The sequence below is a fragment of the Pelophylax lessonae genome, assembly GCF_965119305.1.
Source record: "Pelophylax lessonae genome assembly, chromosome: 8".
In the NCBI taxonomy this organism is placed as follows: Eukaryota; Metazoa; Chordata; class Amphibia; order Anura; family Ranidae; genus Pelophylax; species Pelophylax lessonae.
The window spans coordinates 80,144,813-80,172,616 of NC_138775.1; the positions used below are offsets into that span (position 1 = coordinate 80,144,813).

The 27,804-nt window shown below is 45.0% G+C and overlaps 1 protein-coding gene across 2 annotated transcripts in view; it reads right to left on the minus strand.

Annotated features, from left to right (window-relative positions):
- Positions 1 to 23,507: 23,507 nt before the first annotated feature.
- The window catches only part of RAF1 (Raf-1 proto-oncogene, serine/threonine kinase), a 289,683-nt gene continuing 285,386 nt past the window's right edge, over positions 23,508 to 27,804 (minus strand). For both annotated transcript variants that reach the window (XM_082266446.1, XM_082266447.1), the window contains 2 exons: positions 25,263 to 25,397; positions 23,508 to 23,733 (listed from right to left, as the gene is read on the minus strand). In XM_082266446.1, coding sequence (XP_082122572.1) covers positions 23,593 to 23,733; positions 25,263 to 25,397 — 276 coding nt within the window. In that variant the 3' untranslated portion in view covers positions 23,508 to 23,592. The remainder of the gene's footprint in view (positions 23,734 to 25,262; positions 25,398 to 27,804) is intronic.

The following is a 27,804-nucleotide window of genomic DNA, read 5'->3' on the forward strand; positions in this document are numbered from 1 at the left end:
ATTTTTCCTTATACTATTTTCTGTGGCAAAATGCAGAAGTACATTTTAAGATGTTTCTTTGACTGTTTTTAGACCTGTTCCTTTGTCGGCTTTTAATCAAATGGTTTTGATCATTTTTTCTTAAAAAAAAAAAAAATGCTTAACCGGTTGCCGACCGCCGCCACTATATACTGCGGCGGTCAGCCCCGGCCAGGCAGAGTGACGTATCGGTACGTCACTCGCCTGTCACTGACTTGCGAGCCTATTGCGGGCAGGTGCACGCCCGCCGCGGCTCGTTCACAGACAAGTCAGTGCGTGTGACCGGCGGACTCGATGTCCGCCAGTCACACTGCGATCGCTCCTGTGAAGGGAGAAAGACAGAGCGGCTTGTGTAAATAAGCTGCCTGTCAGTTCTCCCTGTGTAAAAGTGAAGATCTGTCCGTTCTACTATGTAGAACGGTTGATCTTTGCTTTTACACCAATAGGAATGTCCCTGCACAGTTAGAATCACGCCCCTAGGACACACTTAACCCCTCCCTGTCCAATAAAGTTAACCCCTTCCCTGCCAGTGTCATTTTTGCAGTAACAGTGCATATGTATAGCACTGATTACTGCAGTAATGTCACTGGTACCCCCAAAAGTGTCAAATGTCAGTCAAGGGTCCGATCTGTCCGCCGCAATGTCGCAGTACCGAAAAAAAAATCGCAGATCGCCGCCATTACGCGTTAAAAAAAAAAAACACCAAAAATGACAAAAATCTTTCCCTTTGTTAGTAAACGCGATAACTTTTGCGCAAACCAATCAAAATACGCTTTTTGCGTTTTTTTTTTTTTACCAAACATAGGTAGCATAAAACAAATTGGCCGAAAAATGTTAAAAAATTTTGATTTTTACTTTTTTTTTTTGGGGAATTTCATATAAAAAAATGTGAAAAATATTGTTATTTTTGCAAAATTTACGCTCTTTTTTTGTTTATAGCGCGTGATCAAAAAATCGCACAGGTGATCAAATACCACCAAAAGAAAGCTCTGTTTGTGGGAAAAAAAGGACGTCAAATTCGTTTAGGTACAGCGTTGCACGACCGCGCAATTGTCCGTTAAAGTCACGCAGTAAAAAATCACAAAAAAAACCCTGGTCCTTTAGCAGCCAAATCCTCCGGGGTTTAAGTGGTTAAAAAGTGGTTGGACTTTAGTGTGTCCATGAATCAAAGTCCATTTTAAACTACAAGTCAGTCTAAAGCTGGATACACACTAGCCAACTTTTGTTGGTAGATTTCCTTCAGATTTACCTTTTCTATGTAGTGCAAGGGCCTGCCAGATTTCATACAAATTGAAAGTGTTTAGGTTTGACCTCATATTCTATGGTTTTGGTAAGTCTAAAGGAAAAAGTCTTCAGAAAATCTTATAGTGTGTATGGCTCATAGGGCCGGCAAGCAATTTTCTCAGAATCGTCTTCCAGGACAGCCCATGAGACCTTAGGGCTCCTCCCCCAGGGACAGGAAACGCATTCCAAAATTTAAATAAAAAGGCGGTCACTTAGTCCTCACCTTCAGTATTTAGTGTTTCCTCCGGACAGGGGGTAACATGTTCCTGGAACTGAAGCTCCCGGTCTCCTGGACTGTCCATGGAAAGACTTGGGGGATGCATCTCCTCTTGCCCAAAGCGGTACCCCTTAGTGCCGCAATAGGGGCTGACCGCTGTCTCCTGCTCTCTTCGCCTCTCGGCAGGACCTCGGGTGTCGTCTGGTGGAACGCTGGGGAGTCCGCTCCGTTGGTCGGCAGGTTCCTTGGAGCAGCAGTGCTGTGTACCCGTGAACCGCCGACTTCGAAAGTAATTTTGAAGTTGGTGCCAAAAACGGAGGGGGCGGAACTCAGGCGCGTCCACTCTGGCCTCACAGGAAGTGACAGTGTCACTTCCGGCGCAGTGACGACATCCGCGGGCGCCGGAAACCCTCGTTCCAGTTTCCGAAGGCGCGAACAGAGAGTTCAAATGGGCGACCGATGTTAGGGGAAACAGCAGTTGCTGGGACCACCATACAGAGCGATGGACACCACGGCAGCAACCGCACAGGTGGCGGAAGTCGGCTCTGGCATCGGCACCTCTCAGGTAAGCAAGGGGGAATGTACACCCTATTTGCAGGTACCTGTTAGGAACTCCGGTTTCCCCCCTTTTCTCTATATGTCTGTAAGGGCGGGGGTAAATAGAGCACCATTCCCTCTTTTCTGTCCACGAGGTGGAAAGGGAAAAGCGGGAGGAGGGGGGGGGGCACAGTATCCCTAAATTAAAACTGTAAATTTTTGTCTTATCTTATAGACCAAGGCTCAGGACAAAAACCCACCTCAGCCCCCCAAAAAGAAATGTGCTGTATGCGGAGCAAAATTGAGTTCCTCTTGGAACAAAACAGTGTGCCGGGCATGCATAGAAAATCTGGTCAGAGATGACCCTACAGTCTCTACCCAGAAAATGCTGTCTTCAGTGAGAGATGAACTAACAAATACGTTCAGTTCATTCAGAACTCTCATGGAAAAAATGCAGGCACCATCCCAGGTTCCCACCTCAGTTCAGGTCCCTGCATCCCAGACCAAACCATCATTAGGTTTTGAGGAGGAAGTATCATCTTCCCACTCCTCTGTGGAGGAATCAGGGTCAGAGGAGGAACCTAAAGAACATAATCCCCATGGTAACTCCAACTTTAAACTGAGCTTGGAGGATGTGGATGACCTACTCAAAGCTGTTTGTCACTCTAGAAATTGAGGAAAAAGTGCAGCTGTCTAAACATGACCTGATGTACGCCAGTCATAAAAAGCAGGCTAGAGTGTTCCCTGTGCATAGCTCCCTGTTGGATACGATTAAACAGGAATGGAATTCACCTGATAAGAAACCTTTCTTTCCAAGAAACCTAAAAAGAAGGTATCCATTCGACGACAGTAAGGAGCAGCCCTGGAACAAAATCCCCAAGCTGGATGCTTCTCTTGCCAGAGTATCAAAGGGAACTGACTTGGCATTTGAGGATTCAGGGTCACTAAAAGACCCTATGGATAAGAAAACCGACACCACTTTACGTAGGGTTTGGGAAGCCTCTATTATGAGTTTAAAACCGTCCCTGGCATCCACCTGCATAGCCAGACACCTAGATTTATGGCTATCCCAGATCCAAACACACTTATCTGCCGGAACTTCAAGAGAACAGATTAGCAAGTAATTTCCACTCTTATTCCAGGCAGTAGGATTCTTAGCGGATTCTTCAGCTGAAGCTGTAAGAATGGCGGCAAGAACGTCAGCCTTGGCCAACACAGCTAGATGAAGCCTATGGCTCAAGACATGGTCAGGGGATCTCACTTCTAAATCACGTCTCTGTGGTCTTCCCTTCACAGGCGACCACCTCTTTGGCCCAGGCCTATCAGAGGCTCTGGAGCGTACAGCAGATAAAAAGAAGGGATTCCCAGAAAAGAAAAAGTACCCCTATGCCCCAAAGAATTTTCGTGGCAGGGGCAAACCGCAGAGATCCAACGAGACCCAGCAAGCTTTCAAAAAGCACTGGACTGGGCATAAAGGTAGGGGGAGGGGTAACATCCTGTTTAACCCTCCTCAATGCCCCAACAAGCCCCAATGACTCCCTTCTCAGGGTGGGAGGGAGATTAGGGGCCTTCCTCCCACAATGGAAGGGAATTACTTCCAGCCCCTTTATTCTGGACCTGGTAGGCAAAGGGCACAAACTGGAGTTTTGTCACCAACCTCCAGAAAGAACCCTGATTACACAAGTCTGCCCAGGGATCCAGCCAAGGCCTCTGCCCTAAGTCTCCAGTTAGGGGACCTATTAGACCAAGAGGTGATAATCCCAGTCCCCAAAGAAGAACAGGGAACAGGGTTTTATTCTCACATCTTTGTGATTCGGAAACCTTCAGGAAGTCATCGGCTGATCCTGAACTTACGGAATCGGAAACCTGTCTATGGCATACAAACGCTTTCGCATGGAATCAATATACTCCATAGGGAACCTATTGTACCCAGGGTGTTTCATGGCAACCCTGGATCTGAAAGATGCGTATTTTCACATCCCAATACACAAATCCTACCAGAAATTCTTGAGACTAGCAGTAAGGATAGGACTAGAAGTCAAACACTTCCAATTCCAGGCACTGCCCTTTGGGCTATCCTCAGCCCCACGGATCTTTACCAAAGTCCTAGAGGAAGCACTAGCCGCCCTAAGACTAAGATCCATCATGATCACCCCCTACTTGGACGACATCTTGGTAGTGGCAGAATCATACCAGAAGCTGAAAGCAGACCTCCTAATAGTTCAGGAATTCTTAACTTCTCTAGGCTGGATTATCAACAGGCAAAAGTCTTGCCTGATACCCTCGCAAAGGGTAACTTACCTCGGATACGAGATTTCCTCCCAAGATCAGATGATCTTCCTCCCTCAGTCCAAGATGGAGAAGATGAACCAGATGATAGCCTCCTTACAGACCAATTTATGGGTCTCTCTGAGGGACATCACAAGGGTAATAGGCTTGATGACCTCCTGTTTCCCAGCAGTCCCCTGGGCACGGTTCCAACAATGTCCACTCCAAAAATTCTTTCTAAAGAGTTGGGATGGACGGCCAAGTTCCTTGGAACAAAAAGTAAGGATTCCCACCAAGATAAAAAGAACTCTTTGGTGGTGGAGATCCTCTCTTCACCTATCAAAAGGGCTAAGCTGGTCTATCCAGGTGTCACAGAGGATCACCACGGATGCAAGCGCTTCCGGATGGGGGGCATATCTGCAGAACAGATGGGCGCAGGGAACATGGTCCCCATCACAAATAAAGACTCATCAAACCAAAAAGAACTTATGGCGGTCCAAAAGGCCTTAGAGTTTTTTCAGGTAGAGGGAAGCCATCTACAGATCCGGTCAGACAATATAGCAACTGTAGCGTACCTGAACAAGCAGGGAGGTACTCAAAGTCAGGGTCTTCAAGCCATAGCACAGAAAATTTTTGTCTGGGTCGAACGGAATCTAACATCCATTTCGGCTATCCACCTGAAAGGGACGCAGAATTATCTGGCAGACCATCTCAGCCGCCACCAGGTGAATCAGGACAATTGGTCCCTCAACCCAGAGGTATTTATAAAGATCACAACCTCATGGGGTCTTCCAGTAGTGGACCTATTTGCTACCCAGGCAAACAGGAAAACAGAAAAAAATTTTTCTATAACCCAGGGGGATCAGGCGTTAGGCATCGACGCCTTTGCCCACCCCTGGAAAGTCAGACTCTGTTACGCATTCCCTCCGGTCAGATTGATCCCACAAGTTCTTCAGAAATTCATCCAAGAAGACACAGAGATGATCCTGATAACCCCATACTGGCCCAAGAGGCCATGGTTTGCACGCCTTCAGGCTCTAGCAGCAAAACCTCCAATGACCTTACCCTGGAGACCGGATCTATTAACACAAGGTCCAGTGGTCCATCCATTCATCAGGACTCTAAACCTGACGGCCTGGTATCTGAGGAACAAATACTAAGCTCTCAGGGGTTCTCAGTCAAAGTCATCCAAACATTGACCAGCTGTCGAAAGCCGGTCACTAGGAAAATGTATGCAAAAATTTGGAAGAAATTTCATTTTTGGATGATGGAGAATCAGAGACATTCCCCAGATATACCAACTATCTTAGATTTCTTTCAAGACGGCATAGATAAAGGTCTCTCCCTTGGAACTTTGAAGGTACAGGCTGCCGCCCTTAGCGTTTTTCTTCAATTTTCTTCAATTTTGCCTTAGAGAAGACCCAAATGTGAATAATTTTTTCAGAGCAATTGCCCGGACAAAGCCGACCGTGATTAAAACGTGTCCAGCTTGGAATCTATCCCTGGTACTTCAGGTTATGGTAACCAGTCCATTTGAACCCTTGGAAGATTTGTCAGCAAAAATGCTCACCCTAAAGACTTTATTTTTAATAGCTATAACTTCAGCTAGAAGGGTTAGCGAATTACAGGCTCTCTCAATCAGAGAACCTTTTCTCAGGATCTTTGACGACAGGATTGTGCTAAAAACAGATCCAGGATTTTTGCCCAAGATAGTCTCCTCTTTTCATAGGACTCAGAACATAGTTCTTCCTTCCTTTTGCAATTTCCCGAACAACGATAAAGAAAAAGAATTTAGTTGTTTAGATGTCAGAAGAACCCTTCTGAGATACCTGGAGGTGACTAAAACCTTCAGGAAAAGTGATACTTTATTTATACAGTTTTCCGGCTCCCATAAAGGGGAAAAAGCTTCTAAGGCAACCTTAGCTAGATGGATAAAACAGGCTATCACAGAAGCCTATCTAGTAAAGAAGGTTACTCCACCTTTCATTAAAGCACACTCTACTAGAGCTTTGTCCACGTCCTGGGCTGAAAGGGCCGGTGCCTCACCAGACCAGATCTGTAAGGCAGCTACCTGGTCTAACTTTTCGACCTTTGTTAGACACTATCGCCTGGACCTCCTCTCTTCTCAGGAACAGGCATTTGGTCGAAAGGTGCTCCAGGCAGTAGTCCCTCCCTAGACTGGTAAGTTCTTGCTCATCGTCTCATGGGCTGTCCTGGAAGACGATTCTGAGAAAAGCTGAGTTATACTTGCTGGTAAGTCCTTTTCTAGTAGTCTTCCAGGACAGCCGGATTCTCACCCGGTTTATCTGATATTATGTAATGATATGTGTGTATATATATATCTATATATGTATGTTTTACAGAATGTCCTACGGTTCTCATGAAATACTGAAGGTGAGGACTAAGGGACCGCCTTTTTATTTAAATTTTGGAATGTGTTTCCTGTCCCTGGGGGAGGAGCCCTAAGGTCTCATGGGCTGTCCTGGAAGACCACTAGAAAAGGAGTTACCAGTAAGTATAACTCAGCTTTTTCTTTCCTGTAACCATGGGTTGTTAGTCTTGATGAGGGAATCCCTCCCGCAAAGCGTTTCCATTGTAGGAGAACCCGTCCTGCCAAGAGAATACATTAAAGAATACATTAATAAAACAAGCCTCCTAAGGCTTGCATTTCTATTAAATAAACTATAGATACCTGTTGGCATCTGTAATATAGAAAGAACCAAAGACTAAATGACTGCAGTATCATTTCAGATGTATACAAATGTAATCTACTTCTGGGGTAGAAATACCCTGCTGTCCTGGAAGATTTTTGGAAATGAAGGTACCAGGTAACTTAGTTTTCCTTTTAAGCATCTTCCAAGACCGCACAATGTGCTGCAACACATGAAAGTGGCTGCCTTGGCGTTGCTCCTGTATTTTCTGCCAAGGAGGTGGTTATGGCTCTTACAGAGCATGCTCTGAACTGGAGTGTCCAGCCTTTTGTGAACTATACTGTATGCTTCTTTAATTGCATATTTTTTCCATCTAGGTATGGAGCTCTTGGCCTCTTTTTGTTCCTGCCTACCATAAGAAAGGTTGTTTACTCCAATCTTAGGTAAGCCAGGATAGCTTTTCTTATGTCCCAGCCTCTTCTTCATTTGCTGGGTTATTACAGAAAAATGCTATCACTGTCTTGTGACTTATTACAACAAGGCAATTGTTACCTTGGAAAGGAACCCTGTGTTTTACTCTAAGGCTGGGTTCACACGTAAATCTGTTGCGGCTGAAAGCAGGGGTCCCATGTGTCCCTGTTCTCCGTTTTGGGGACGACTCGGGGCCCAAATTTTTGCCTGAATTCGGACCTGAAACGGAGCCAAAGACTCATAGGGCCCTTGTGCAATCCGTTCTGCAGCCGCCACAGAGATGTGTGAACTGGCTCAATTGAGAGCTGGGCAAACTCTCCTGTAATGCGAATTGCACGCGGAGAAATACTCATCCAATTCGCACTAGTGTGAACCCAGCATTAGAATGATTAATTACTTCTGCAAAAACAGACGAATGAGCTGCAATGGACAAAGCCAACTCCTCTGGCTGGGGTTAGGGCCACCAAGAGAACTATTTTTAGAGTAATCTTCCTCTCTGAGCATTCTTCAATGGGCTCAAAGGAGGAAACTGAGGTGCTTTAGGATCACCACTAGACAGACCCTCTATGAAAAAACCTTTACTACAGGAGGTCATCTCCTGGAAGCAAATTTTTCAGCAACAGATTTTCATCTGGTCTAAAATTTAAGAAAGTGTAATGTGCACTTTTAACATATTCACAACGTCCTTGTTTGAGAAAATACACCCAGAACATGATTGCCACCTTTCTCTCCTAGTGAATAGAAGCTGCACATTTGTCTTGGATGTAAACAGGGCTACGTTCAGTCTCCCCACTTTCTTCACACTATGTGCTGAAAATGTGGCAATTCAGCTGCTGCTCAAGAGATCTACCTTGAAATGCAATGCACCTTTTCAGCAGAACTGCAGATAAAGAAGATTATCTTCTGTTTGTGAACTGTTCCAGGTAGTCACATGATCCATGGGGGTGCTCTGGTTGCACATGGTTACCCGCATGCTGTGCGACAGCGTATGCTGGCCCCATTAGTGCAGTGAGTGTTGGCTTGTTCTGTGCGGATGGGGGGAGAACTTATAGAAGAGATGCAAAGGATAGAGGTGTATTCTACTGAGCATTGTCCTACTAGCTCTGTGGTGTGTGAGGTCACTGCTCTGTATGTACAGTCATATACTGTGTCTTCAGTCCAAAGAACATGACTGCTTAGTAGGCCATGAGGCACTGTACATCTCATGTGTATGCTGGGTGATGTCTGTGTTTTGTGTACCTCATGTATACAGAGCTCACTGACCTGTAGTCTGTACATCAAACATGGGGTCTATAAGGCTAGGTTCACATTGTGGGTAGATAAAAAAAAAAAAAAAAAAAAAAACAGATTTCCAGTCACAACTTACCAACCGAATTGAACTAACAGTATGCGTTAAAGGGGTTTCACATTGTGGGCACCCACAAGAAACAGAGAAATAAGTCCTTGGAACGTTTTTTTTTTTTTAACAACGCACGCTGCAGCAGCATGAAGTTTGCGCATGTGACAATACATAAGTGTGCCATTAGGAGCAGCTCGTTTCTGTGCGAGTCAACAATGCGTGCATGAACATGCACGTGTTCCCAATATGTAAACCTAGCATAAGGAATTTTTTGCTATGTGAGCTTTTATTTTTGCCTTTCCCTGTGGCTGGTTTATAATGTCTTTTGGGAACCTCCTGGGGAAAAGTGTTGGAAGACCAAAAAAGGAGTGAGTCCCTCTGGGGGGGGGGGGGGGGGGGGAGAGGAGCGCTGTTTGACCCACTTTGACAAAAAATGGGCCAGATGTTTTGGTGTGGAAGGATTGCACTGAGTAAGAGCCGGTTCACATTGCAGCGACCCGACAGCTCGCACCGTGACCTCGGAGCGGCCGGCATGGACTTCATATCATTGAAGTCAATGCAGGTCGCCCCAAAGAAGCTCAGGACCCTTTTTCTAAGTCGGAGCGACTTGTGTCGCTCCTATTAGAACGGGTCCTGTGCTAATCTATGGCAGGTGACCCACGGCGACTTGTCAGGCGACCAGGTCGCCTGACAAGTCGCCCCAGTGTGAACCGGCTCTTAGGCGAACACTGGAGAAGAGGCACCAAGTGTCATGAAGCACCATCATACAAAATTGACAGTGGGGCTTCTACAATTGGAAGACAAAGCCATTTTCATTGACATGAACTGCAGCATGGAATTTTATAATATTGAGGGGATATGCTTTGTTCATATTTCATGTCTGAGGTTTACAACCACTTTAAACTGTTGACAAGCCAGAAACAGTTTAGCCAAGATGAAAGGAGATAAAGGAAAAAAGGTCTGATTATCTCAGAGTAGAGATCCATACACCTAAAACCACAAAAAAAAAAAAACCCTGGTTTGTTGGAAGCTGGGGCTGCTCTTACAGTTTTGCCAGTGTCCAATCACCTGAAGATATCTACATAGCCTAATCATCTAAGGTCTGTAACCTACAATTAAGAAATATAATTTCTGATTTTGTTTATAATTCTATTTTATTGTGAACTGGAGAGAATTCAGTCTCAGCTTTATGCCTGAGGAGGAAGCAGGACTCTAAGTAAGTGATCTGAAACAAGGCGCAAGTATATTAAGGGTTGCATTTTCCAAGAAGTTAAAGGATAAGTTTGCCTTTAAGGAAAAAAATAAATGCACTTTTATATTTCTCTTGAAGCCTAAAGTATTGCACCAGTAATCAGCAGATCTCTGGTGCCATGCAGGTCTCCTTCAGGTCTGTCAGTCCGTACATCCCGTATGGGCAGGCAGATACTTCTGACAGGCACAAATCCCTGAACTACCACAGTCCAGTGGTTCATTGAGAACTACAAGCCTACAACCGCAAAAGATGTCGGGGCTTGTAGTTTATTCACACACAGCTGCGTGAATGAAAGACATGGCTGTGTGGGTAGAGCCCCACTGATTTTAAAAAGTGGCAGCTAGTATAGGAAACTTCTTTCCGTACTACTGTCACGAGGGAGAGAATTGGGCAGTGGCTGCAGCATTGGGAACATGTTACATACTAAAAAAAAAGAAAAGTTCCCAAAAGTGAACTTATCCTTTAACCCAGGCATGTCCAACCTGCGGCCCATTGCCCCATGACAATTTTTTTTTTTTTTTTTTTGCTGGGGAGGAAGGAAGTTGAGTCAGGGGCACTTCCACAGAGGCTGCCTCGGAGGGGATCATCCACTAGTTGTGTGAAATTAGTGCTGGGGGAGGGCTTTAGCATGGGAAGGGCGAAGCTGCGTTTTATTATTTATATACCTTAACCAGGGCTCAAAATTTCAAGTCCTGAGCTACTAGCCAGGCCTTAAGGGTTACTCGCCACTACTTGCCCCACCTAACCCCTACCCTGCCCCGCCCCTAAATGCGCCCTCAAAGAATTATTTTAGAAAATTACACTTAAATGTTTTTGCATGACTGCAGAAGTTGCACAAATAAATATTAACAACAGTGTGATTGTATGTGCGTTTTACCTGGATTTTAGGTGCACTTCTATTGAATTCTATTACACAGTGCGTTTTCTGAAGCCGCATCAAAGATGCAGCATGCAGTACTTTAAAGCACTTTCATGAAAACGCACTTTGTAATAGAATTTCAAAAGAAATGCACCTAAAATCCAGGTAAAACGCACATACAATTACACTGGCCAAACCACAGTTCACCACTTATTAGGGATAAGAGAGTGAATTGGGGGGGGGGGGTCTGGGTTGTAATAATATATGTTAATGAAGAGCAGAGAGAAGGGCTGTAGAAAAAGTGCTAAGGCTGTATTTTGGGACAGGACAGGGTCAGCTAAATGGCTGCTTGGAATGCTCAGAGCTGGGACCAGAGGCTGCAGGACATACAGTACAAATTTATGGAGAGGACAGCTGAAAGATAGAAGTAAATGAAGGGTTAATATGAACAGAGGAGTACAAGAATTGCTGCGGACTTACGATTGTGCAGGGAAGATAAAGACAAGTGCGAGGAGACGGACAAAGTGAAAGTAACCTGGCCGAGTAGAACAAACCAACAGGGGAGGGGGGGGGGGCTTGGAAGGAGAGAAGTGATTAACGGCTGCAGGAGAGATAAGTAGCTGGAACGGAGGAGTCCAGAAATCATGCATTGTGCTGCTGCAATAACAGGAGGGAGAATGACATTCACTCCTGTCAGGCAGGTGAAGGCAGAAGCTCCTAGTGCGCCCCCCCCCCCCTCATCACAGATATGGTCACTGCCCACCCCTGCACGTCCAGACAGTGTTCTGTTTCTTCCTCTCCTTGCTCGCATTCAATCATTTTTCTCTCGTAAAATGCGAGCAGGCGAGTGAAAAATTTGAGGGCTGCCTTAACTATAGTATATATTTTATATGCGGCCCGAGAATTTCGCTACACTCAATGTGGCCCAGAGAAGCCAAAAGGTTGGACACCCATGCTTTAACCACTTGCCGACCAGCCGCCATACTGTGGCAGGTTGGCTCTATTACGCAAAACAACGTACCTGTATGTTGCTTCGTGTGATAAGACAGTGGGGGCGCGTGGTGCTGATTGGCCAGATGGAGAGCCAATCAGCGGGTGTGGCGGATGCGATGTCGGCTGGCCACCCGCGATCGCTCCCCATGGAGACAGAACGTCGGTCTGCCTGTCACAGATGAACGCAGAGCTCATTGTTCCTAAATAGTAGGAACACAGGATCCCTATGTTCATCTATTGAGTCAATCCCCCCCACACAGAAATCACTCCTCTAGGAGCACAGTTAACCCCTTCCCTGCCAATGTCATTAGTACAGTGCATATTTTTAGCACTCATTACTGTAGTAATGCCACTGGTTTCCCCTCAAAAGCATCAGGTGTCCGATCTGTCCACCGCAATGTCGCAGTCCCGCTAAAAATCGCTGATCGCCGCCATTACTAGTAAAAAAAATTATCTAAATCCCCTATCAAACTATCTCCTAGTTTGTAGAGGCGATAACTTTTGCCCAAACCAATCAGTTAGTGGGATTTTTTTTTTTTTTTTTTTTGCCAAAGCTCTATGTGTGGGGGGAAAAAAAGACATCAAATTTATTTGGGTACAGCATAGCATGACGATGCAATTGTCAAAGTAACGCAGTGTCGTATGGCAAAAAATGGCCTGGTCATTAAGGCCTTCCGATCCATAAGTGGTTAAAGTTAGACTGTAAACTTTCATAGGCTGCAACCCATTGATCCCTTTTTCAGGGGTATGTGCAAATGCTCTTGTAAGAGAAGCAACATTTTTTAGAACACACTATTTTAGCATGGACAAAATAGCCGGGGTTCAGGGCTGAGAAATAGTTTACACAGATTTTTTTTTTTTTTAATCATGCCAGCTTTAGGTTATATTCAATTAGTTTTTGTAGGGTTACCAAATGCATGTTAAAAAAAAGATTTTCTCTGCGCGTGGGTTGCGGACTGCAGCTAGCATAAATCAGAGATGACGATCGTCAAAGCTTATTAGATAAAGATGCAGCGTTTTAAATGTCCACAAATCCTATGCGGCACCTAGAGTGTTTTACAGCAGCAAAACTGTAGGTAAATTAATAGTGTGACACCACAGCACACTGGGCCTCTTACCCTCGGACATCGACCACTAGATTATAGGTGGTCTAAAAGTACCCCAACCACTCATCAGGCTCGCTCCTGTTCATCAAAGATTGCACCAAACTAAAATCCTGTTGTACCCTCTGAGCGCGTCTCTCCACAGATTAGATGTGCCAAAATGAGAACAAAAATCGCCTCATTAGTAGTACATAAAGTAAAAGTTAATAAAACAAATCCAAAATACTCACACGTTAATAGTGAAAATTGAACATGTCAAGTACAGAATCCCTGGTGGTTTCTAACCAACAAATTGCTGCAGTCCACGCGTGCGGTGATGTGTCCAAGCTCCACCCAACATGTTTTGTGCAATCAGACATGGTCAGGGGCATGGCTCCTGGCTGACCTCCCATATATATATATATATATAAGGCTAGAGGAGACCGCCCTTCCCTATTTGCGCTCCAAGCCTCATCATAAATCCCGCCGGAAGCAGAAATTACATCTAACCTGGAAGTATCAGCTATAATGATTGAGCCAAAAGCTGGAATTAATATGTGATAATTCCTGGCCTGCTCCAAGAGGCTAATTTCACAAAACCAGGCCAAAATGACAATCTTGTTATAGAAAAAAAATCTAAATGAAAGCAATATTAAACTTGGAAATTCAAAAACCGTGTGTCTTGAAACCTCATACCATGGAGCTAATATTCCAATACAATTTACAAGGACACTGGTGCCATCTTGTGGTTAGTAACCATACACATAAAAATATGCAGTAACAATTAAACAATGGTAAAAACAGAGCCTACATTAAATGTTACTATACAAAAGTTCCTAAACTATCTAACTATTAAAATAGCTATGAACCGAATTCAACAACTAAATCTATTTTCAACTACTAACCGGTGAGGAAGAAGGGAAAACTATAGCTATTAATGATAATGGTATTAACATCCTACTTGTTGTTAAGGCTGTGGGGGTCTATATGTTCTTAAAGCAGAGTTCCACCCTGGATTTTTTTTTTTTTTTTTTAAATACCCCCGGGACAGTCAGGGCTAGTGCATTCCACAATGGCTAGCCTCTGATCTGGCCCGGGTTGCACTTACCTGTTAGGACAAATACTTACCTTGAAAACGTCTTGTCCAGCGCTGCCATCTCAGATGTGGGCAGCTTGAATCCAGCGCGATCCTCTTCGGCGTCCTCTTCCGCCTTCTTCGGTCCCTCGATGCCCTGCGCCGGCCCCGCCGTCACTTCCGGTGCGTGCGTGTCATCCCTCCACAGCTTCTGGGCATGCCCAGAAGCTGTTTAGAAGGGGATGACGCGCGCGCCCCGGAACTGACGTCGGGGCCGGTGCAGGCGCAATGATTCCTGGGAGCTATGACGTTCAGCTCCCAGGAATCATTGCAGAGCCAGGAAGTGACGACGGGCCGCGGCCGAGGAAGGAGGAAGAAGGAAGTAAGCTAAGTATATTTTCTTCGCTACGAGGTAAAAAAAAAAAAAAAATGCGATTATCCATTTCTTTTTCAGGTGACCCGGAGCGAGAAGATGGAGGCAAGTATAAAATTAGGGTGGAACTCCACTTTAAGGACTAAATCCACCAGGGTTCCATTTTGGAGATCTCTCTCCTTGTATGGCTGCCTCTCTAATTGGGACTGAACTTATCGACGGCCATAAACTATGTTCTCCTGGGATCTTTCCCATGGCACAGTGCATAATGTTGAGAGGCTGTGATTAGGGAACCTTTACGTATATTCCCTATACGTTCTTTTAGCCTAACCTGCAACTTATGTACAGTTCGTGATTAGATACACTACATTCTTGGTTGAGCCGGTCATAAAAGAGTTGACATGAGATTTAAATGTAGTGTTTGAACCAAAAGATAAATACTTCCTACCAATATCAGCTACAAGTAGTGACACTGACCCTAGCCAAATGCAGAACTAGTGAAAAACAGTCAGAAAAGATGAGTAGGGAACAAAAATGTCAGTGGTCTCCACCTGTAAAATCATTCCCGTTTTGGAGGTTATCTGATTGTTGCCCATCTAGTGCACCTAGTAATTTAATCAGCACCAAAGCAGCTGAAACTAATTAACAATCCCCCTCTGCTACTTAACTGACCAGATCCATATACCAGGGGTTCATTGGCTGGATGCTATACAAATATATAAAATTATATAAATATATATAAAATTAAAGGAACACTTTTTAATCAAGCAGTGTATATTATTGGATGTCCATAAAGGTCTCAAATTTTTTAAGAGGGTGTGGGTGGGGCAAACTTTAAACGATAATTAAGAACAAATTTCTCCTCATGTGAATGTACTGACAAACTCAAATTTAATAGACCCAAATCTACTATACCCGCCTTCTTTTTAGACCCGATTTCCCCACTGCTACCCCCCCCATTTGGCGCTTTTCCACTTTTTAGGAATAATCCCTCTCTGGGCAAAAAAAAAAAACATTGTTAGAATGATTCTCCTCATAACTATACTCTCTCCAATCTCCACTGCGCCGAGCATGGCTAACCTGTTTATGGCCAAATGGGAGGACGTGATCTATGGCCAGCACAGGCCCGAGTTAGTACTGTGGAAAAGGTACATAAATGATGTCCTCCCCCTTTGGAGACCCGACTTCTCAATTTAAACCACAGCAGCATTGTCCTCCTACATGAGGCCAGTAGTGCTGAAATCAATTTTCTTGACTTGAAAATTAAAGTATATGATGGCAAATTGTTCACCTCTACCTTTTTTAAGGATACCAACCACAATGGGTTTATAGGGACCAATAGCTGCCATCATATATAAACAAAATACCGTGTTGGTGGCCCATACCCCTAATAATGTACACAAAGAAAAAAGTAAAGAAAAGATGGGGCTTTCTAGGCCAGTTGGGAGGAGGAGGATCATGAACTACACCAATTTATAAAACACATTTATTGGATACATGTTAAAAACGTATACATCAGGGACACAAATTGGTCCCAAACAGAAACACAAAATTGATTAAAGGAACACAAGTGCAGAAATACATTCCCTAGGTGGAATGCCGATACTTAAAACTGATGTTAAACGGGTCTCAGATGAAACACAGTCCAGGGGTCATCAACGCATTTCACATAAGGCTTCATCAGGGCCAGAGAGACCAGACAAGACCGGTATTTCCCACTGTGTATAGAACCAGGATTGGCAGGGTGAACCAACAGATCAGTAAGTCAAGTTTAATCATTCAGTTATAGCCTCCATTATAGTAGTTCATTATTTTAGCACTCCTCAGGGATATAGATACATCCTCAGGATAACCGACGTATGGAATATGTTGTAATCCTCTTTGCACCAGTCAGGGTAATTGATTACTCACTCCGCTGTTAAGCGTTTAATGGTGGCCCCCATATCACAGTATTTCACTCAAGTATTTTATATACATCTGATGGTGACATAGACAACGTCACACCTCGCACTCAATCCTATCCAAAGAGAGGAATGAGGCAGGGGACTTTACTGTGCTGTCCACATATCTTAGAAAAGGGGTGATTGGCTCCTGCACTGTCAAGCAGGATAAGCCTTCTGGTGTGCCTGCTTAGCACTTTGCACTTATTCGAATTATTATTTTTTCCATTAAAAAGATTTTTAAAAGCATTGGAACGTCTTGGAGTGATAACGTTTTGTGTCCCTTACTGCCTGAAATCCCTAGTTATCTATAGAGATGTTCCTCCACTTAGGTTGCAAATCACTCCAAACGTACTCAAGCCCCCTGTAAAACGCAGGTTCTTTGAAGTTTGTAGAATTGCCTCAAAAACAAGAAGTATTTATCTTTTTGTTCAAACACTACGTCTAAATCTCAAGATGTCAACTCTTATGACCTGCTCAACCAAGAATGTAGTGTATCTAATCACGGGTCCATGTGGGCTTCATTATATTGGCCAAACTGTATGCAAGTTACAGGTTAGGCTAAAAGAACATATAGGGAATATACGTAAAGGTTTCCCTAATCACATCCTCTCTAAACATTACGCGCTGTGCCATGGGAAAGATCCCAGGAGAACATCATTTATGGCCATCGATAAGTTTATTCCCAATTGGAGACGCAGCCATACGAGGAGAGAGATCTCCAAAATGGAAACCTGGTGGGATGTTAATGCCTTTATCAATAATAGCTAAAGTTTTCCCTTTGTCCTCATTGGTTAGTAATTGAAAAAAAGATTTAGTTGAATTTGGTTTATGGCTATTTTAATAGTTAGTAGGTACTTTTGTATAGTAACATTTTACTTCTGGGTGTAATATATATGCTATGTTTTTAACATTGTTTATATTGTCACTGTTGCTACATATTTTTATGTGTATGTTTTCTAACCACAAGATGGCACTAGTGTCCTTGTAATTGTATTGGAATATTAGCTTTATGGTATGAGGCTATAAGACACACAGTTTTTGACTTTACAAGTTATTATTGCTTTTATTTAGGATTTTTTTCTATAACAAGATTGTCATTTTTGCCCGGTTTAGTGAAATTAGCCTCTTGGAGCAGGCCAGGGATTATCACAAGTTAATTCCAGCATTTGGGTTGATTTATATGGATGATGAGTTCCTGGTTGGACGTCATTTCCGGTCCAGACGGAGCAATAAACCTTCAGGTAGCGGCGTCATTTTCACTTCTGGGGGGATTCATGACAAAGCTTGGAGTGCAATTAGGGAAGGGCAGTCCCCTCTAGTCCTTACCCTATATATTTGTGAGGTGACAGCCAGTAGCCACGCCCCTGATGTCTGATTGGAAGAAAGGCGTTGGATAAAGCCTGGACAAGACACGTCGCTGCTTGCGGTTTAGAAACCACCAGGGATTCTGTACCCGACATACTCAGTTTTCACTGTTAATGTGAGAGTATTTTGGATTTGTTAATTAAAATCTGAGAGCTTTTACCTACTACACTAAGAGGTGTTTTTTGTTCTCATTTTGGCACATCTAACCTGTGGAGAGACGCTCATAAAGGGGAAAACAGGATTTTAGCTAGGTATGATCTTTGATGAACAGGAGCGAGCCTGATGAGTGTTGGACCTCTGTTAGACCACCTAAAATCTAGTGGTCCACGTCTGAGTGTAAAAGGCCCAGCGTGGTGTCGGTGGAGGACTGTTATTTTACTGCTGTTAGACACTCTGGATGCCCTACCGGATTTGTGGACTTTTATTAGAATGGATTTTTAGAGTGCTGCATCTTTATCCAATTACCAACTGCATGCCAAGATCTGTTTTAGTGGCTGTCTGAACATAGCTTTATGTGGAGCTCCACTTTAGTCCTTAAAAGCAGGAGTGGGAAACCTGCGGCCCAGGAAATCATTTTGGTCTGGCGCCCCCCGGCTGAGTCTGTCTCAGTTCAGCTGTCAGAACGGAGCCAATGTTTCCTATATAGTTCCGGCTCCGTCCTGAAAGTCTGAGTCACAGGCGGAGTAATATTAAATGCACTCCGCCTGTGACCAATACAGGTAGCATCTCCTCTTCATCCAGCGCAGCACCACTCCTAGCCAGCAGTACCCACAGCACAGTAGCGGTCAGCAGTACCCACAGCAGTACCAGCCAGTAGTACCCACAGCAGTAACAGCCAGCAGTTCTTTTCAAAACTTACCACCGCAAAGAGTTGACTGCGCTCCAAACTGACCGATGCAAGCCTGGAAAACCAGTTGCAAGTAGCAACATCAATACCAGCAAACATCACACACCTCACCAAAGAGGAGCAGTTCCAGCCATTACATTAGGGGTGAGTTAATTTAATGTTTGACCAAATTATAACAGGCTAATTTTTAAGTTGATAATTTTGTACGGCCCCCGAATGATGTTCTAAATATCCAAATGGCCCTTGGCAGAAAAAAGGTTCCCCATCCCTGCCTTAAAGGATAAGTTCACCTTTGGTAAGGTTAGACCAGTATTTAGGGTCTAACATGCAACATGGTACCAAAGAGTACCTGCCTGTGCAACAGCAGGTGGGGGATCTTCTCCGCCCATACGGCCGAGTCAATCATTCACAGCAATCTGTGAACGTATGAACTACGATGACCATTTTCACTGTGGCAGACTGCTTGTAGAGGTCAATGAACTGCGCTGATGAACGCTTAGAGTTCATTGATCTTCTTGCTCTCCAGTAACCATCTTCCTGTACGGGAAGTACTGGCAGACAGCTATACAGAGATTCTGTAGCAGACTAACACTGCACAAGGGATCTGCTGATCGAGGGTGAAATCCTCTGCAGGCACCTGCAAAAATATATGTGGGACATGAACTGTAGGTAAGCAGCACAATCATTCAGTCACAACTTCTCTTTGCAGCACCAGAAGCTGTAGGGAGTATTTGGCATCACTAAGGGGAGGATTATTGCACTAACCAGCAGGCAAAAGGACCTGGGTACACTCGGTCACAGATACTGTCCAGTAGTAGACTGGTGCTAAATGCCCCCAAAAATAATGTCACTAGACTTCAGCTTTAAGACACATTGACCACATCTTTCCTCTGCTACCCAATAGGAGCACAGCTGCATCTGTTAGCATGAAAAGACACACTTTAGGACATTACTACACTGGCCACTATCATTTTATGACACTGAACGATTTACTGTCATGTCATGCTACACTGAAATAAAAGAATTGCAAATGAGGTGAATGCCAAAAATAGAATTTTTGTAACAACTTACCGTAAAATTATTTTCTCCGAGTCCTCTGACAGACGCAGCCACTTCATAGTTTCCTCACAAATGGGTAACGCGCCACCTACAGGAGTAGACTAGGCAGTGAAACTAGAAAAACATTTCACAAGACACACCCTTAGGGGCTGTCCCCTCAGACATTACCCCAGACACATCCAGCTTACTAATCAGTTCTTTCCCGCCACCAAGTGCTGGTGGTGGGAAAGAGATTCCAGGCGCCTGTCCACCAGGTCCTTAAACACTGGGGAGTCCTCCACGTGAACCACTCCACGTGGATTTATTCAGGTCGGGACACAGTGTGGTCCACTTTAGGTGACACCGTCCAGCGATTGGAAACTGAGTCTGCAAAAGGGTAGCGGCGCTGAAAACGCTTAGGCGGTGCCATTGCTTGTTCACGGTCTTGTGAAACTCCTCGGGGCAAGGGAAAACCTGACCCCGACTTCTGGGCTTTGCGGGAGCCGAAGACAACCCGCTTTCCTGACTGTGTGGGCTCATCATCAATATGCAAAGTCTCCCTGACAGAGCGAACCAGTGCCTCTACCAAAGCGCAGTCCCAACTGCAGCTGAGGAGGACTCATCCTTCTCGCCGTCCGAGTGTGAGGACAGGGATCCCTCAGGGAGGGCAATGTCCGCAGCAACCACTTCAGGCTCAGAAGGTTGAGAGGGCATTGGCCATTTCTTAATAGAAACTTGTGACATGACAAGATCAACTTTGGATGCCAGCGCTTCAATGGCTGCAGACAGGGATGCTAGGGAAGGAGATCCAGATGCACACACAAGATCAGTGGGGAAATTTTCACTCTGGGACTCCATTTTGGTAAATTGACAAAAAAAAGGTACACTGGCCCTTTAAATCCACAATTGCGGTCCGCATCGCCAAATCGCGCTACTGCTGGAGTTCCTCTTCAGCAAGCAGACCCAAGGACAAAAGCAAAATGTGTCTGAAAAATGTCCAAAAGGACTAAAAAAAAACCCCCTTACTAAGTCCAGAGAAACAGGATGAGCAGCCGCTCTCCATGCTGTCTGCAGACAGTGACCTCAGATCACTAGAGGCCGAACTCCCCCTGAGCCAAAAGAAAATGGTGCCATAATAAAGAATAGGAGAAGCACAGGGAAAATGGCTGCCGCCCATACAGCACTGCCTTCCCACATCCAAGATGGCACCCAAAAACGGCGCCAAAACACACAGCAAGGCAGAAAATGGCTGCTGCCCTTACATTGATACCGCCTGGCTGCCCACCCCTCAAAATGACGACCGAACACAGCGCCGGCGATCAGGAGCCCAGGGAACAAGGCCACCGCTGGAATCCACCACAGGGACCCCCTCCAGGACAAGATGGTAGTCATACACCCCCCGCCCCCTTGGCATCAAACGCCGCTATAGTGCCCCCATTAGGAGCGGGGAAGGCAGGACCTGTCCTGACAGGCCAGGGTGATCAGTGACCGCAGCTCTGACATCCCCAGCAGTTTTCCCCCCACCGATGATTGTCCCAGGGACACAGGGTTGTATACCTCACCATACCATGGACCGCGGGCTCCCCTTCGATGCAGCTCGCCTCCCACCCTGAGTGGGGGTGCTGACAGCCAAGAAGGGTACGCTGCACTCAGGGCGTTCCAGGGTGATGCGTCCCAGTGAAAACCTCCGTTCGCAGGCTCGTCCCTATCCGTCGGGGCGAGGCCTGGGCGGACAATAACCTGCGCACGCTCGTTGGCCAGGCTGGGAGACCCATAAGGATCTAGATTATCCAGTGCGAAACCTCAGCCCGGCTGTCGCTTGTAGTTCAACAGGAGGATCCCCCCTGACACTAGCTAGCGATAGGAAGTAAAGAAAAATAAACAGAAACATTTCACAAAGAAAATAAAAAACTGAGACCGGAGTCCCAGCAGGGAAACCTAGGTCCTACTCCTAACACTAGGCAGCAAGAAACTGATTAGTAAGCACGGTGTGTCTGGGGTAATGTCTGAGGGGACAGCCCCTAAGGATGTGTCTAGTGAAAAGTTTTACTAAATAGTTTCACTGCCTAGTCTACTCCTGTAGGTGGCTGCATCTGTCAGAGGACATATGAGAAAATAAGTTAAACGGCGTGGTTTAAAGTGTATTTAAAGTTAACAAAAATGATAAGACAGTTTACCAATTCTCAGATGTGGTGGCTGCATTTGTTTTCTGCTTTTTGCCCTTTATTTTTACCTAGTGAAAATGCTAGTCATGTACCCCCTTTCCTAGGATGAAAATGTCTACTCACGGTGGTGTACCTATGGAGGAGCAACATTGTCAACGTAGGAAGGAATTGTGCCAAGACTACAGAACACCTCCCTCTCCACTCATTTCCACAACAAGCTGCACAACATAAGATTCTTCTGCACAGGTGGTTTTAATTTGGTAATGTTGTGGGACCACCCAATGAACAAAAAAAAAAAAAAATCTGATGTAAAGTGAAATTAAAGTCAAAACTTTCTTCAGTGTTTTTTTAAGTGTAGATAAAATAGGAAATTTTATTGCTGTCTGTGTAGGCAAGAATGGGACAACATTTCTCTCCCAAAACTCCAGCAACTGGTCTCCTCCGTGTCCAGACGTTTACAGAGCTTTGTTAAAAGAAGAGGTAATGCTACACCGTGGTAAACCGGACCCTGTCCCAATTTTAAGACGTGTTGCTGCCATCAATATCAAAGTACCTTTTTTTCTTAAAATGGTACATTTTCTTAGTTTAAACATTTGATATGTTTTCTATTGTGAATAAAAAATGAGTTTTTGAGATTTGGAGATTGTTCTGTTTTTATGTCAATTTTACACAGCGTCCCAACTTGAAATCGGGGGTTGTAACCTCGTGGTTGACTTGCAGCACACCCCATTTGCCAGAGAGCTATCATTGTTGATCTGGTTACAAACTGAACCGTACAGCAAGCTGCACACAAGGGGGCTGCTGACGTGGAGGAGAAAGGTATTTCAGCACATCACCATATTCTGTAATGTGCCCTGTGCATGTTATACAAATGTCATGATGGTGTTGCTTAAGTAGCAAAACCTTCATTTATTGTGTTTTGTCACTAGGATCTACGGTTTCAGAGAAAGTGACCAATTATTTTGTAGCCCATCAATCAAAACATTCTGTCTAATTCTGTGTGGGAAATGGGCAAGAATACTATACATGGAAACTTGCAAGACGCCACAATAAAATGTGAAACACATTTAATTTATTAAAACCGGGTAATCAGGACAGCTGTAGTTTACAATAAATGCAACAGAAGGACAAACAAATTAAAACCCAAATCAAAAAATAGACTGTATACACACCGATCCCCCTTCTAGTGCATGTATCAATGTGTGCAGAAAAGCACACACAGGCCGTATATATATATGTATATACGCAGACAGGGGGTGCTCCACAGGCACTCCCTCATCTGATAAAGCTGTCCTAGTGCAGGGCAATCACTACATTACCAGAGTACCAGAGAGAAGCAGATTGTGCTGTGTCAGGGTATAAACCGTCCACTCAGGAAAGTTCAAACTATTCAATCTCCTATGTCCGTAAATGTGCAAAATAGTCCTTTAAAAGGTATCTTCTATTCAACAGCATGATGATTCTACTTCTTTGTTCATCTTACTAGGATTGATACAAGTCTTTCCAATTGACCACTTTTTACAGGCTCATTAACAACCCGTTGGCACCAATGTAACACGTCACAACGCACTGTAACATTTCAGTAAAGAGGCCGGACACATTTAGGTTGTGGCTCAAGAGGTGAAGTTTATGAAAGGCGGAATAATTCGCTCTTCTCCATTTCATTTGTGTTGGTGGCTTTGGAAATGCAATGGTAGCAGCATTTTTTCGTACAAATAAAGTGAACATGGAGACAAAGCACTTTCAGCTTATTTCAGAAGTCGTATCCTCTTCAGAAGACTCATGAGCAAGGAAGCTTGGCGGTTGGCAGTCTTTTCAAAAAACTGGTAATCTTGTGGACGTCAACGTACACGAATTGATGTCTTCCGTGTGGGCGGCACGGTGAAGGGAGGGCTCGGAAGCACTTCGGTTGATTTTGGGAAGTGAGTGCTGTAACAGCTCTATGGAGGAGAGGATCTAAAAAGAGCATGTAAACACAGTCAGCTTTATGAAAGGTAGAAAAAAAAAAAAAAAAAAGCATTAAAAGTGAATATATTCAGTCCATCGAAAAGTGGAACCCGACAATTTCCCTCTATTTCTTTTAGCTCTGATCCCAGCTTGGAGTTATGGCTTTTAATTGCTCTACTTCCCCTCTCCTCACATATGCTCCACTTCCCCTCTCCTCACATATGCTCCACTTCCCCTCTGCCCCTCTCCTCACATATGCTCCACTTCCCCTCTGCCCCTCTCCTCACATATGCTCCACTTCCCCTCTGCCCCTCTCCTCACATATGCTCCACTTCCCCTCTGCCCCTCTCCTCACATATGCTCCACTTCCCTTCTGCCCCTCTCCTCACATATGCTACACTTCCCCTCTGCTCCACTTCCCCTCTGCCCCTCTCCTCACATATGCTACACTTCCCCTCTGCCCCTCTCCTCACATATGCTCCACTTCCCCTCTGCCCCTCTCCTCACATATGCTCCACTTCCCCTCTGCCCCTCTCCTCACATATGCTCCACTTCCCCTCTGCCCCTCTCCTCACATATGCTCCACTTCCCCTCTGCCCCTCTCCTCACATATGCTCCACTTCCCCTCTCCTCACATATGCTCCACTTCCCCTCACATATGCTCCACTTCCCCTCTGCCCCTCTTCTCACATATGCTCCACTTCCCATCACATATGCTCCACTTCCCCCTCTGCCCCTCTCGTTACATACGCTCCACTTCCCCCTCTTCCCGCATTTGCTCTACTCCCCCCCCCCGCCCCTCTTCTCACATTTTCTCTACTGCCCCTCTGCGCCCTCCTCGCCTATGCCCCTCTGCGCCCTCCTCGCCTATGCCCCTCTGCGCCCTCCTCACCTATGCCCCTCTGCGCCCTCCTCACCTATGCCCCTCTGCGCCCTCCTCACCTATGCTCTTCTGCGCTCTCATCACATATGCTCTACTTCCCCTATACAGTACGTTTGAAATTGGAGGAACAGTGGCAAGTTCTCACTAGGACACATTTAGCTACACTTGTTTATGACTTAGTTTGAATCCTGACCCATAGTTTCAGAAACAATGCACCAATGGGTCCACATTTTTTTCACACAATACTCACACAACTTTCCTACATACAACTGAATCGAATTAGAAAAATGTGAATCTTGGTGAAAACATTTATAAATCGACTCCTAAGTCAATTCTGCAAGCATGCCAATCTGATGTCTAAGTGTATTCTCCTGCTTTTTCTCATATTTTTGACCATATCTGTCCAGACAAGCTAAATACATTGAACTGTTACCTATACATTTTCAGATTTACCTGCTTTTCTACATGAGGTCCTATAGATGGCAGCAAACACATACTGATCAATTATGCCATAACTACATCACTCTATAGTAATAGGTCACCTATTACAGAAGACACCGAAGTAGGGAACTTCTAAGAACACAAAGCTTAAAAGTAATTTTTACTCAGAATTAATGAGCCCCTTGTCTAAATAGAAGGGGAAAAAATGTCTTACTTGTGGAAACAGCGGTCTATCATCCTTTGCTTTCTGTATGCAGTCTGCAACAAGCCTCTTCATTGCTTTAGGACAGTTCTTATACAACTTACTTAGATCAGGAACCAAACATCCTCGGCCAACCAAAAATATGATCTAAACAAGACAAAAATGGTTCAATAAATTGATAGTGGCTGGCAACTCAGCCTAGCAACAAACAATCCATTGTAATACAGGCCTACTAAAGCTGGCCATAGATGAATTGAAATTCAACTAGCTCAGTAGAAACCAGAGGAATCTCAATCAGTCTATGGGCAGGCTGGTTATACTAAAATTGATCCATCGATCCACTTCAATACAGCCAGCCTTTTTTTTTTGCCTCATCACTACTGATGACTATAGCTGCCAGCAGTAATTATTGTATTGTGCTGGTGGGGAAGGCTCCCTGGCGTCAGAACACAAAAGCTCTGTGAAGGGGATTTCCCCATCAACACTGACTATGCCGATGGGGGAATCAAGAAAATTGCATAATGTATGGCTATAGAAGATATTGAGCACTTCTGCACACCAGTAGTACTTGTTATACAGAGATCTTTTAGCCATAATGCCTTTTTTTTATAGCACAAATGGGTCAGGACTGCCATTTCATGTGCATTGATTCAAGAACCATAGAGTAAGTATAAAAGACATCAAGCCTCTCATCATTCCTAATGGATGTTTAACAAAACATGCAATATGTAAAAAATTGGATTTCTGTCTTATCGTAAAATCCTTTTCTCTGAGGTTCACTGACAGACACAGCTTCAAGTCTTCAGAACATTGGGCTTATGCTCTAAAGGCCCGTACACACGTAGCGATTGTTGGCCGTAAATATTCAGCCACCGACCGATCGGCCGATTGTCGGCTTGTTAGTATGATGCTTCCGACAACCGACTGCGACTTTTCGGCCGAACAGAATCTGGTGTGCAGGCTATAAAATTTTTGTTGGCCAACACCAGAACGGCCGATTGTTCCTCAGTCAGTACAGAATTCGGCCGACAAACAGCAGATGAGCAAGACTGGGCATGCTCAGAGAAGAAAAAACACACGGAAAGTTAACCATCACATGACATCACTTCTGCAATCGGCTGTTGTTGGCAGACAAAATTCGTGTGCAGTCTTTAGCACTTTTCAACCGACAGGACAGCACCGGACAAAAGATGGCCGATCGTTCGGCCGACAATCGCTACGTGTGTACGGGGCTTTACTCTCTAGGACTAGACAGAAACCTTTTTTTTTACGCCCCTGGGGGGGGAGTCCCAGAGGGTATGCCATCACTTCCTGCTGTAGGACCCCAGTTTGTAGCAATCAGTGTCAGAAAAACAAATAATTCAACCCCAAAAGAGGGGCGGGTGCTGTGTCTGTCAGTGAACCTCAGAGAAAAGGATTTTACGGTAAGGCAAAAATCCTGTTTTCTCTTTCGTTCACTGACGGACACAGCTTCAAGTCTTCAGACCATTGGGATGTCCCAAAGAAGTGCAACATGAGGGGTGGGGGAAAAACACAGCAAACGCAGAATTCCCAACAAGGCTATAGCCAACCAGGTAACAGGAGCTCAACTAGGAACAACTGGAGCTCACCACTAGAAAAAATGTTCACCCTCAAGAAGCCTTCGCAACCGCAGCCTGCAAAACGCCACATCCGAAGATGCAAGTATATCCACTTTATAACATTTTGTAAATGTGTGTACAGATGACCAAGTAGTCGCCTTGCACACCTGAACCACTGACACCTGATGACGGGAGCAGAGGAATTTCTCGAATATGTCCAAAGGGAGGCCATTTGAAGCACTGACCAAACCAAATTGAGATCCCACGGAGGTACCAGGGATCGCACCGGAGGAGCCAGATGGTGAAGTCCCTGCACAAAAGTGTGAACCAAGGACTTCGCCGCCAACGGCCTTTGGAAAAAAAATAGCCAAGGCGGAAATCCGGCCCTAGATGGTGCCCAGAGCCAAACTTTGATGTACACCCTATTGTAGAAACTCCAACAGGGGAGACAGAAAAGGAGCAGGGAGAAGTAATGTACGCCTTCCAAACTTGATGATAAATCTTCCTGAAAGTAGATTTCTTAGCCTTCAACAGTGTAGGAATCACCGACTCTTGACAACCCTCTGTCTTTCAATGGCTTTCAATAGCCACGCCGTTAAAGCCAGCGACTGTAAAGATGTGTCCTTGAGACAGAAGAACTTCCCTGAGAGGAAGTTTCCAAGGGACATCTGCTACCAGCCTTACGAGGCCTGTGTACCAGGACCAGCGAGGCCAGTCTGGTGTCACCAGAATGACTGGAATTCCTTCTACCTCCATTCTGCGTAGCAGTCTCGACAGAAGTTGAATTGGATGAAAGGCGTAAATCAGACGATACTGACCCTAAGGGGCCACCAGAGCATCTGCGGCATCGGCCAGAGGATACCGAGACCTTGACACAAACCTCTTCACCTTCCCATTGAGTCAGGAAGTCAGCAGGTCCACATCAGGGGTCCCCCACTCTAAGACAGTTGATGGAAAACCTCCGGATGAAGAGC